The sequence below is a fragment of the Aythya marila genome (genome assembly GCF_965140915.1).
Source record: "Aythya marila genome assembly, chromosome: 18".
NCBI lineage: Eukaryota > Metazoa > Chordata > Aves > Anseriformes > Anatidae > Aythya > Aythya marila.
The window spans coordinates 8,814,764-8,827,655 of record NC_139059.1 but is presented as its reverse complement, the minus strand read 5'-3'; the positions used below and the strand labels follow the sequence as shown (position 1 = coordinate 8,827,655).

At 44.7% G+C, this 12,892-nt stretch overlaps 1 protein-coding gene across 4 annotated transcripts in view; it reads left to right on the top strand.

The window, feature by feature from the left end:
• Positions 1–12,533, top strand: part of UNK (unk zinc finger) — a 42,012-nt gene extending 29,479 nt beyond the window's left edge. For 2 of the 4 annotated variants that reach the window (XM_082774898.1, XM_082774897.1), the window contains 7 exons: positions 1,853–1,921; positions 2,602–2,776; positions 3,934–4,035; positions 5,498–5,686; positions 8,428–8,609; positions 9,154–9,411; positions 9,815–12,533. In XM_082774898.1, coding sequence (XP_082631024.1) covers positions 1,853–1,921; positions 2,602–2,776; positions 3,934–4,035; positions 5,498–5,686; positions 8,428–8,609; positions 9,154–9,411; positions 9,815–9,970 — 1,131 coding nt within the window. In that variant the 3' untranslated portion in view covers positions 9,971–12,533. The remainder of the gene's footprint in view (positions 1–1,852; positions 1,922–2,601; positions 2,777–3,933; positions 4,036–5,497; positions 5,687–8,427; positions 8,610–9,153; positions 9,412–9,814) is intronic. The other 2 variants (XM_082774899.1, XM_082774900.1) reach the window with 2 other exon arrangements.
• Positions 12,534–12,892: the final 359 nt, after the last annotated feature.

Here is a 12,892-nt window from a genome sequence, read left to right as displayed (position 1 = left end):
GGTTTGCTCCGTTTTTACACTCATGTTGCTTGATGAATGCAAGGCGGTGAGAACTGGGACAAACTCAGAAATGTGCTCACTTTTTCTTTTATTTAAAGGAGGGAAATAAAAAAGCTTCCAGTAAGACTTAGCAGCACCAGAGCCAGCCACACTGGCAGGAAGCCTCCAGTGAGGGGGGTACAGCTGCATCTGTGCCTTCACTTCAGCTGCTGACGTCTGTCGATAGCACATCTTGTGTTCAGCTGAGTGTCAAGCAGGGTAGGGATGTGCTGGATAATCTAGCAGGCGTGTTATCAGACACACACAGATGCACGAATGTAGCGCATCCAGGGCGCACAAAGGAAGACAAGCCTGGGAGCGGTTCAGGAGCAGTTTTGCTGTATGTAAACACACTGTAGGTTGTTCAGAGAAGCATGAGAGAACGGTACCTGCTGCAGAAGGATCTCTGCAGCCGTATCTCAGCTGCCTGTTTGCCAGGCTTTGACTACTCCCCCCGCCATAGGCGTACAGTCAAGTAGAGAAAATGATTTAATCCTGTAAAACAAGGGACGAATTCTTCTGCTTCTCTTTCGCCTGTCTGGTTATGTCATACCTTCCCAGCAATCATTTATCTTTTCCATGAGGCTGTCTAAACCAGAAAGTCACGGCGTATCACTCAGGTCAGCGTGGCGTCTCGTGCCCTGCTGTTGTGCATCGTGCTTGAAACGCCCCTGCAGAGATGGTGGCTGCCTGCGCTCGTGATAAAAACGAGTGAGCAGACTTTATGCCCGGACCACGGCTCTGATTCAGATGGAGAGGGCTGGAGGAGGTTGGTAAACAAGCAGACCTGACTCCAAGCAGTTGTTTAGCCCCCTTTCCGTGCACAAAGGGTGCGAGTTGATCCCCCCTGTGCCTTGCTATTGCACACGTAGCAGCATGGGAGGAGCAGAGCACAGGCTGCAGACCAGATCGTTATACACGGACGGGCTCATGAGACCACTTCCTTCCCTGCTCTGGTTGTTGTAGCTCAGAATCGACTATGTCTATGTCAAGAGGGCTGAAATCTGTTAAGGACATGGTGCTGCGAGGTCCTTACGCTGATTTTTTCAGGCTGGATAGTGGAAATCTAAATATATGTTGGCATTCATGCAATTTTGCAATTCCAGCCAGCATTGACCTCAGTCGTGTTTTATAGCTCTGAGGCCTCTGTTTTAAGGGATGGGGGAGGGATTTTTTAAAAATAGTTTTAGATGGTTTTGCTTTTAAAATTGGCCAGTTATCTCTTTATTTTTGTTCATGACAAATTAAAGGAATTTGAAGAGATTATCCAGATCCTTCCCCATAAAATGATGTTCTCTGTAATATTGCATCTGTTCCGTTCTACAAACTGTGCAAACCTAGCTGGGAGCTTGAAAAGTTTGAGGGAAGTGAGCATCTCTATATTTTATTTTCCCAAAGCTGCAAAACAGTTACATAATTTAAAATTATAGTGTATTTCTCACTGCTCTATTTTTATTTATTTATTTATTTTAGATACTAGTAGGGCTGATGAGCTATTTATAGCAAGGCAAAATAAGTCATGTTTGGTCTAGTTTCTTAAGATGTCCTTTGTGCCAGCAGAGACTGTAGCAACGCTGAAGGCCTATGTAATGGTGACAAGTCTGTGCATAACCCTGAGGGTGATGTCTTGATATATAGAAAGCAGATTAGTTGGGGTGTTCTCAGTTTGCTGTGCTCTCCTGTTGTGAATGTAAGGCTGTAAGAGAGGAGGGGACTGTTTCCCATGGCCTCTCCAAAGCCAGTGCTCAGCCATTTTTAATTTTGCTGCTAATCCCCCTGCTTATCTTTTTGTTTGTTTGTTTATTTACTGTAGCAAGCAAAAATGAAGTCCCATTCACTGGAACACAGGAGCCAGGAGCAACCTTTGTTACAACCCAAACAGGTATGGCACTACTGGCAAGGCTCTGAACCTAGCTTAGTGCTCACACTACCACAAATGAGGACACGAGATCTCTGTAGATCCAGACCACTCTGCAGGGAGCAAATTATAGCCCAGACACCATGAGGGATGCTCAGCTTGAGGGATTATTTTATGAAGATGGGGTTATTTGCTGGAGGGGTTATTTGAGAATGGCTAGTCCTGTGTCAGTTCAGGACAAATTCATGGGCATGGACACAGCAGTGTCAGAGAATGTCTCCAAATTACAGAAAATAGAGCTGGAATGGTTCTTTGGAGTCATCTCAGTTCAAGGATTCAGCAAAGAGAATTTAATATCAGGTTCTAAGTCATGTGCTGAACTAAGTCTGAATGAGTGATTATGTGACCCGTGCCTATGATTGCATGCAACCTGTGGGTTACAAGAGTTAATTCAGGGCAGCCTGAAGGCTGTTTGTAATACTGGAGGAAAAAAAAAAAAAAAAAAAAAGCAGAAATTAAAGAAAAGCTGTTAATCTCTCCCCCACCCCCAGCCCAGTAGTAGCACCAACCATCTGTCAGGTTGGAAGCAGCCAGGAGCAGGTTTGTTGCTGATCATTGGCTCGTTCCTGCATGTTGTTGAAGGGATTTTTCTACACAGACATCTTATTTTGTACCTCTTTCCTTTTTCAAAACTCTTGTTTCAGGACATACTGGGTATTCTCCCAGTGGGGAGCCCGCTGACATCCAGCATCTCCTCCAGTATCACCTCCAGTCTGGCTGCAACACCACCAAGCCCTGCTGGCACCAGCAGCATACCAGGCATGAATGCCAATGCCCTTCCTTTCTACCCAACCAGTGACACCGTTGAGTCCGTCATAGGTAACTTTGCCATTTTCACTTACATTAGTAGGGCTTCCTCAGACGTGAATCACCAGGTACGAGAACTGGGATTAGCGTGGGTGTTCCAGTGAACTCCAATTTTTCATCTGTGTCAGTGTGGGCAGACTCCTGAGCCTGTAGGCTTTTTCTGCGACTAGGACGCATCTGATGTTTTCTGCAGGTTATTAGAGGTGAAATTCACCTAGAGGACCAACAGCAGGCCAAAGGCCTCTGTGCCGTTTATCCAGAACGTCAGGTGGTGTAAAGGGCTTTAGTTTTAGGTTTGTCAAAGTGACAAAAAAAAAAAAGTTTGGAGCAGGCAGGAAATCATCAAGACGTTTTCCCACAGCTACGACCCCATATTCTAAACGACAATTTTATAGGAAGGGCCGCCACCAGGTAGCTGGCAAGGACTTGCCCTTCACAGGTTGTGGGACAGAGGCTGTAAGATAAAAGAGAACGGGAGAGTTCGTAGCGGGGAATCACTCCTTTTAGATAGATACACCTTTTTTGGTCACCTGTTTTTTGATCTAACATTTCTGAGGTGATCTCATTCATTTGTTAAAAACAGTAATAGAAATGAGTGGGCATGTGTGGGATGGAACTATTATTGATCAAGGTTAGTGACGAGGCATGTTCAAGTAGATATAACGTTTGCAGGCATTCATAAGCTTTCTTTATTTTGTCTTATCGTTGAACCTCAGAGATGTTTTTGAAGTGTTCCCTTCTGCTGGTATTCCTTTTCCAAGTGGCTCTTCAACGAAGTAGGGACAAAGCACAAGCCAGACCCAGACATGTCATAAGCCAGCGTTACTGCGTGTTATGGACAGACTTGGAAGAGCTATTTGGGGAAGACTTATGGGAACTGCTGTTATTTCATCAGACTTTTTTTTTTTTTTTTTTTTTTTTTTTAATATAACGTTTGGGAATGCTTTGAGACAAAGAAATCAGATCAGGTAAAAGAACCTGAACTGAAAAGCTGCCCATGACACTTCTGCCAAACTGTTTTACAGCAGCATTGCACAGGATGGAGAGTAGGGCAGTGCAGACTGGCAAACAGAGAACGAAGGCTCCTCTGCATGTAGGCTCTTTGGGCCATCCTATCTCTTGAAGTTGTTGGTCCTTTATAACATAATTGGTACCTCTGTGTCTGGCAGAGTCTGCCTTGGATGACCTGGACCTGAATGAATTCGGAGTGGCTGCCCTGGAGAAGACATTTGACAGCAGCACAGTGCCCCACACGAGTGGCATCATGATAGGTACATGAAAGCAACAGAGCTTTCTTTATCTTCTGCCAAGCAGTGTTGCCCAGTCACCTCAGTGGAGCCAGCCCAACCAAGCTCTAAAACCAGTCCTAAAATACCGTTGGTTAAAACAGCCGTTATAACAAACTCTGGCAACCGCTGAGCATCTTTCAAGGGAAAGCTTGCCCTTATTGACTAGCAGGGCTGAGTTCTTGCCATTGGGCCCAGGTGTCCTGGGGATGTTTCTTGAGACTGAATGGGACTTGATTTTATTTATTTATTTATTTCCAAGTATGTAAGTAGACTCTAGAAGGTATTTGATACCTTTAAAACCAAGCCAAAGTGTAACAATTTGCATCTCGAGCAGAAAACTCGCCTTAGTAGTAACAGGAAACTCAGTGACCTGGTAATGCTATCCATCTGTCAGTCATCACGGCCTGCTGGTTTGATTCCTGTAGTATCTGTCTCATCTTTAAGGCTTGGAGGTAGGCTGAGGCCTCTTCTACCTGTATCTAGGGAGTGTCCAGAGGAAAATGAAACGTCTCCTAGCTTTTTAGAAGTGCCTGTAGTTTCTGGTTACCCTTGTTCTGTAAGACAGGTTTTGATTTGGAGCTAACTTTCATTGTCCGAAGGTTTCCAAGGGAGCTGCTCTGCCTGGAGCTGTATAGAGGTGTGGAAGGAACCCTAAAGAATATCACTTCCACTGCCCTGCCAAAAATAAGAGTCCGGTCAGAGAGCTTATTGTGCATGTCTGCTGGTAGCCCTGCTTCTGCCACTACCCATCTGCAGGGCTTGGAGATCCTCCACACTTTTCCCTCTTTTTCCGTCGGTTCTCGGTGTTTTCTGGTGGTCTTCTAAGAAGGAAGATCAGAAGAGAGTGAGGAGCAGGGCTGGGATCTTCCTCGGTCTGTGCGTGGCAGGCAGACTGACCTCTTGTGTAAGGGAAGTGTGGTATCTTTGGAGGTTAGGTTTTCGTTTGTTTGATTATTTTTAATTACTGGTAGATCCAAGCACTCACATAGGTCTAAAGCTAGTCACCGATTTTCAGTAGTTCAGGTCGTGACCTGGCCCAGTGTGATAGTCTTCTTATTACAGGTTGTTTAGAAGCGTTAAAGGTAGAGGAACGTGCTGTAAAAGTGAATTTTCCGTTGCGAAGTATTTCACCAGATACCAAATTCATCTTCTCTAGACTGACAGGGACTGAAGCTTGCTCAGAAAACCTTTCGTTGCTTTGGCCAATGAAAGGAAGTAATCCGTTGAACTCTGGAGGGTCTTAACCTACGTGGCTCGTGGGACAGCAGCTTCAGTGCTCCTCCTTAAGGCTTAGAGGGGGAATCCAACACGGTGAGAAGTGGAGGGGATCCTCAGGGGCTTAGGAGAGAGGGAAGCTAACGCCTTCTGCTCTGAACTCCTGCGCTGTGCCCTGGCCCAGACTTCACAGTCATACATAGCCATTCTCTGTGTGTTCTTTGTCCAGGTGGGAGTTTGCTGCAGAGTTCTGCTCCTGTAAATATCCCCGGCTCCCTTGGAAGCTCTGCCTCCTTTCACTCTGCCTCTCCTTCTCCACCGGTCAGCCTCTCATCGCATTTCCTCCATCAGCCCCAGGGACACTTAAGCCAATCAGAAAACACATTCCTGGGGACATCAGCTTCTCATGGATCATTAGGTAAATGCACAGTGTGTGTGTCCCATGTACATGCCTGTCTGTGCCATGTAAGTATTTCCTTTTAAGTTAGCTTTGATTTTAATGTGTTATTTCACTGCTGCCATTTATGGCTCTTCTTCCTGTGAGAAGAGCAACAGTACTAAAGCTGCTTTTCCAAAAATCACCTAATAACGCGAGAGCAAAGGAGCAATTCCCTCTGTTCCTCATGTTTCCGGACTGAGAAAAAGGGCCTTGCTCTGATGATACCGTTTGGGAAAAAGAGCTTTGTCCTTTCAAACCCCTACTGCTGTGCTGAGACTTTACTTTTATATAAAACTCAGAGTTGGTTCCTCAGTTTTGTTTGAGGTGGGGATTGCAGTTTGCTGTTGGGACTGCTCCTAGGATAGGTTGGCTTTTGGGAGCTATAAAGCCAGCTTAGTTCATTGTACTTGTCCAGCTATGTCCCCTTTGCTCCTTTTTCTTTCCCCTCTCTCGAGGATCCGTTTCCTGTATGAGAGAATGTGAAGGGAAGGGAACAGAGGTTACTTTGGAGCTTCAGCTGTATTGGGCAGAACTGGGAACCAAGGGAACAAATCCATTTAATTATCCAGATGTTGGGTTACCTTGAGAAATGTTTATGCTTAAGGCTACAGTGACACTTGCTCTGCTGATTTCTGTTTTTAAATAACAGTTCTTTCTATTGATGTAGAAGTCAATGCTTCAATTTTATATACACTTTAATCTCTAATATCCAGCTTAAAAACACTTAACCATTTTATTATGTTGTAATCTACTGTTGCATGCACTTCTCTGTGTAACTGCATCCCTTGTTTGCACAGGCCAAAGCCACACTTCCAGGCCTTGTGATTGCTATTTTGCTTTAACAGCTTTTACAATCACAGTAATAAGAAAAGACACATCAGAGGGCATCTCTGCTATTAATTAGTGTTGAGGCTGGCTGTTCGTTCCAGTTTCAGTAAGAGAAGGGAAACTTGCTAATAAGGTCTGCTTTTAATTTCAGGAAAAAATGAGTTATTAAGCAGTTTATTTGTGTAAAATAGGCGTAGTCAGGACAAATATAAAACCAAAGAAATGCAGGATTTTTTCAAATGCATTCAAATATTTTGTTTTCAAGAAAAATAAGATATTTTCTTGGAATGCAACAAAAACATTTTTGCCAAGGTTTTGATAAGGTTTTTAAAATTATAACCTGGCAGTTGGAGCTCTGGAATCTGTTCCATGTGACTCACTGAATGCATGCAAGTTGATGTGTAGTTATTGCTTGTAGGTATTGCTGTTTAGTTGAAAATACGTAGTCCTGGGCTGGTTCCCACTGTGCTAAATGCTGTGTGTGCAGAGAAGGCATTCGTGACTACAGGGACTTCATATTTTAGGTGTGTAGTGAGAGCAGCAGGTGGAAAGAGGGAGTAAAAAGAAACAATGAGATTAGTTTGGGCAGCATTATGGCAGAATTTGTGGCTTGCCAGCATCCTGCGTAGTGCTAGCCTCCCTTTTAAGTCAGCCAGAGTTTTAAAAGCAAAATGTGAGTTGGGGCTGCACTAAAACTTCTTGCTCTCAAATGAGTGCACTTCTGAGCAGCTGAAATGGATCAATGGTAAGTGGCTTGAGCCAGTGAAGAGCCCTTGCTGCTCTGCTAAATGACTTGTTTATGCAGCTAAGCCCATAGTCAAGACAAGTTACTGGTTTTCAGCTGCTCCCTCGAGGCTGTTTGTGTCTTGGCTGGCACTAAATGGGACGTAAGTTGTGTTAGTTTTCAGTGAGAGGCTGTTGGCCCTAGGGCTTGCTTGCAAACACAGTCAGTTTGGCTTCTGGAAGATCACAGTTATCAGTTGCAACGAGATTTAGGAGTGTCCTCACCCAGTGGTAAGCACCAGTAAATAAAAACAACTCCTACGTCAGGCTGGGGGGTGTCTGTGCGTATGAGGCCGTAGCGCTCAGCTCCGACTGGAGATGAGCTTTTCCTACCAGTTCTCCCCTGAGTACAAACTGTGGATTCTTATTTTGAGTGAACATATTTTTTGTCATTAAAAGAGTACAAACCTTAGAGGCAGCCAAGACTCTGAGGCTGGCGTCAGCCTAAAGAGCCAGCTTTGTTTACAGCTGATTTTCTGTTGCTTTGTCTCCCAAGCCTTGAAGTTCTTCCTGAAGAGAGGAATGATTTGAACATGCTAAAATAAGGAAGTGGCTAGTTGATCTTTCCACGGTGCCAGTCACTGATTGCATGCTACAACTCTGCAAGGGATGAAGCTGATGTGCATACTGCTGCTTCCACTTCTTCCTTTAGAAACAGGGCTTTCCAGTTCTGATCCTTGCATACACAGACAGTAGTGACATTGGAGCATTTTAGTCTGGCCGTCTGGGAAGTGAGACTCAGAAAAGCTCCAAGCTGAGGAGACAAAAAGAGAAGTAAAGGCCCTACACGTATTTTCTTAGGGTATAGTCAGTTCTCTATGAGAAGGGGGATTCAAGCTGGTAGTCAATTTGACTGTAAAGTCGATGCTTCTAAAAACCACCTGGTTCAAAAATTGCTTCATCTGTTCCTTGGATTTTCTGTATATTATAAAAGAGGCCTACTGGTGTGAAACTTCCCCTTTAAAGTCCCTCTCTGGGTCCTGGGGATGAAATAAATCTTCTCATTCCTATATACGCATTTTTGAATCCTGGACTTCACAGGGGTAGGGAGGAAATGGGGGAATTGCCAGCACCTGTGACATAACCCTCTCTATTTCCCTGTGAAACAGGTTTAAATGGGATGAACAGCAGCATATGGGAACACTTTGCTTCGGGGAGTTTTTCGCCCAGTACCTCACCTGCATTTCTGTCAGGTCCAGGTGCTGCGGAGCTGGCACGACTACGACAAGAACTGGATGAAGCCAACGGCACAATAAAGCAGTGGGAAGAGTCTTGGAAACAAGCCAAGCAGGTACTTGGGCAACTCCTGAGAAGCGAGATTAAGGAGGGTAAGGGAGTAGGAGGGTATCAGCCTTTAAACAGGAGCTTACCAGAGGCTGAGGTGATGAGGAAAGCTGCAGGTTTTACCAGCAGATTCTCTTAAGTGTTCTTATTCTTTCTCCCCCCTTCGGAGAGACTGAAGCGATTTGTTTTATGTGTTCAGATGCTGCAAGTGCAAGGCCAGGTGTCATAACAGATGCACTGAAGTGCTTGGCAGTCTCTTAGACTGGCGATTGACTTAGATCCGTGACAATTTAATGTTATGCAAATTTCATCCCCTTAGCTGCCTAAACCAAATCTGTAGCCTGCAGCCCAACTGGATGGGGTACCCAGAATGGGCAGCACTCTGAAGTGGAGCTCCAAGGATGTTTGGGAATTTGGGAACAGGGCAGATTAGACAGAATACACTCCTGGTGAGGAGCATGTAGAAAAAATGAGTATTTTTGCCTAGGATTCTCTCCTGGACGCTGACAGAGTTTTCAAACTGCTGTTACTCTCTTTGTTGGAATTCGTAGGCTTGTGATGCTTGGAAAAAGGAGGCAGAGGAAGCAAATGATCGCGCCAACACAGCTAACATGGAATGTGAACTGGCTCGGGAGCAGAGGGAAGCCTTGGAGCTGCAAGTGAAGAAACTGCAGGAGGAGCTGGAGAGGATCCACACAGGCCAGGACCCTCAGTTTCTGCGCTCCTTCTCTGACCTGGAAGCTCTCTCGCTCTCTTCACTTTACACCCTCCAGAAACAGTTGCGGGCAAACCTGGAGAAAGTCGATAAGGTGAGTGCCAGGGATTTGCAGAGCAGGGCCTTGCTGCCTCCGCTCCTACAGATAGCAGCTCTTTTTCTTTTCGTTAATAGAGTCAGAAATCAGCAGCCTAACAAAGCAATTCTATGTGGAGGTAGCCAAAGTGAGTTCTAGCCACCTTAAAGGAAAACATCTGCCTCTTCTCTGTACCTAAAGTACAGAGTTTCAGTCGATCAAAGCTGCTGTGATCCTAAAGGTCCTAAAGGACACCATGCTGTGCTGCTTTGCTTTTGCTTCAGAAGATAAATGGATGGACAGCTGCAAGTCTGTCCTCTGCTGCCTCCTTGCTGGTCCCCAAACTGTGTAGCACGGGGCTGGAGCCCTTCTGTTTTCTCGTTTTGATGCTTACGTTTTGCCCTGTCCCCATCTCTTGCAGGCAGTATTTCAGATGCAGTCAGTGAAATGCCTTAAGTGTCAGGAAGAGAACCGGGTGGTGTTACCGTGCCAACACGCAGTGCTGTGTGAAACGTGCGCCGAGGAGGGCGAGTGTCCCATCTGCCATCCCAACAGGCCCCATTCTCTCCAGTCGTGACCTTCCAAGGACGCTTGTTCTAATCATATCGTATAGAACTTTTTAACTTTATACATACGTACATATATATGTATGTGTACATATATATATGTATGTGTAGATATATATATGTATATATGTGTGTGTATGTGCATGTTTGTGTATGTATATATATGCACACACACGCACATACCCACATAAAACAAAAATTAGTTGCAGAGCACTTTTTAATATTTTACAACCCGTATCTAAACTGCCCCTCACCCGTGCCCCACTAATTCTAACTCTTGAGGAACTTTGAGAGCTGTTTTTAATACAGATCAAAGGGCCATTTGCAAAGAGTCTGTGTTTCTCCTCTTTTCTATTTAGGTGATAACAAATTTTTGACTATTTCCAGAAGGATTTAGAGTGGGCAAGAGGGGCTTCCACGTGCTTTCCAGAGGAAGAGTTGAGATCATGGGGAGGATCGAGGTGGATTGAAATGACTTTTTTCATGTCTTCGGTCTTCCTGCTCTTTCACTGACCCAGCTTGGTTAAAGCCGTCCTCCCTGATGGAAGCTCCGCTGGGTCCCTGCCTGGTGGGCCTCACATTGCCGATCTCTGAATGTGCAGAAACTTTGTCTGTCATTTAAAACAGCAAAGTTCGCTTTTTAAAAATTTTTTACACTCTTTGTATATTTATATGAAAAGAAAAAAAAAAAAGGGGAAAAATATATTGTACCTAGAGCAAGCCAGGCCCCCAAATTCAGTGACCAGTAATCATTGCTGATACAGCTAATGCTGCAGGTTTCAGCAGCCTTAGAAGTATTGCCCTTGTGCCAGCTAAAGCCCTTCATGAAAGGAGTACGGATGCACAAGTTAGTTCTCTCCAGGCACCCCTTTGTGTGGGAGCTGTCTAGAGGATTTTTAGCGTTTCAAACCAGATTGATTTTCCTTTTAGCCACAGAGACCTCTTTCATAGCCACTGCTGAAACGCATGAAACAATTCCAGATAGTTTAAGGACGCTTTTTTTGAACAGAGCGGGTGTTGCCTGTTTCAGCATCTCAAGGATGAATTGCGGGCTTCTAAGTTCAGAAGCCATCAAGCCAGGAATCACGTCTGCCAGTGGTGACAGAGAAAGCCCAGCATGGAACAAACCGCTGATAGATCTATTCCTGCTTGAAAGTGGAGCTGGAGGAGAGTGTAAATTCCTTGCCTTCTGCTCCTAGGTGGAGATGCTTCTTCCTGCCCTCAGCAGCTCATCACTGTGGCACAAAACAGGACACGTATCACCACTTAAGCTTATAAATGCAACCACCATTCTTATGTACGTAAGGAAGTGTCGCTGTTTAGAAACTCTGAAGCTAGTTAGTCTAACAGTGCCCTGTGGCAGTGGTTCCTGTGTTAGTTATTATCTTACAGAGCAAGGAGATAGAAAGGAAAAAGACTTCAATTTCAGATATTTCCTTAGAATAACTCATCAACCAGTCTGTCTGTGTACTGGTGACTTAGTAGTAATGTGGTAGCCTGCTGCATGCGGCTGGGTGCCCACCTCCAGTGCTGTGTGCTGGCAGGGGTGATAAACTCATCGTGTGGGAGCAGAAAGAAGCATCTCCCATCAGAGGAATGCACTCCCTTTTCCTCAATGCAAGCAAGGTGTTGTTGCGGGGTTTTCCAGTCCTCTCCTTCCTCCTATTTCAGACTCCTTTCCTGAGCACATGACTTTCCACCACCCTTGCACAGCTCTCACTGGCATCTCTGCCCTGCTGAGTTTGTTTTCGGCCCTTTGGCCCCATACACCATCTGCAGAGGAGCTCAGGGACTTTCTCCTTCCTAGGATTCTCTTTGTATCTGTCCACAGTGAATTTATTCTCTTGGATCATTTTAGAAAAGCAAAGAAAGAAATCCCACAGACCAGTCCAATACACACCACGCTGTCCAGTGCAGCTCCTTTCTAGGGAAAAGAAACGCCACCAGCTTAGACCTGTCCAGCAGCTGAGCTTCCTGTGACTTTCTTTACCAGCATGTACATTAAATTTTTACATCGGGTGGATTGCAGTAACCTGCTGGGATCTCAACTAGAAGGCCACTCAGTTGATTAAGTATTTTTATTTCGCACAGGGATGCGTCCTGTGCTACCCCTCCCTGACCTGGAAAAGCACTGGAACCTCCAGCAGCCCACTGTTGTTGTAGGAACAACTGAATTGTTACTGGAGCCTCTCAGAAAGCTTCATATTTTAATGCAAAGACATAATTAGGTTTGCTTCCATAATTCCACCTTTCCTTCATATGGAAGGGGTTAATATGCATTCCCAGATGATCTCTTAAGTGCAGCTCTGTGTAGTTCTTTTTTTTATGTTTTCCCATTAACTCGTTCTTTTTTTTTTTTTGGTAAAAATGCTTTTTTTTTCCATGTGTATTTTATTGTAACTAGCATCAGTTTTTTAATTTTTTTTTTTAATGGAGAGACACTGTTGGGTGAATATTGTGGCTATGTTGTTTGGTTATAGCCTTTGAATGTCTGTGCCATGGGGCAGCACATCTGCCTTGGTCTGATCTTAAGGAAAGACCTTTTATTAAAATATGTGAACATTTCTTTTTTTAGGGGAAAAAAAAGCGGGGGGAGGGAGGGATAAAAGTTGCGGGAGAAAGAAAAAGCCCAATGAAGATAAAAGAAAAAAAAAAAAAAACAAACTAAAGTTTTTGTAACTAACTTAAATCATAGGAAATAAACTCTTGAATCAGGTCTTTAATATTTATAAGAGCCAGAGCTCACCAGCCTGTTTTGGCTCTTGGTTTTGTAACGCTTACTTTTTGTTAGCGTGGTGGTTTCTCTGCTCTCCTGCCTCCTGGGGGCCTCTTCAGGGTGATGCTGTCTTCGGACAGCCCTCTCGTTCCAGAACTAGCACCACCTGTGTGACTTGAGCTGAGTCCCAAGGGCTCTTTGCATTCTCCCCTCTCTT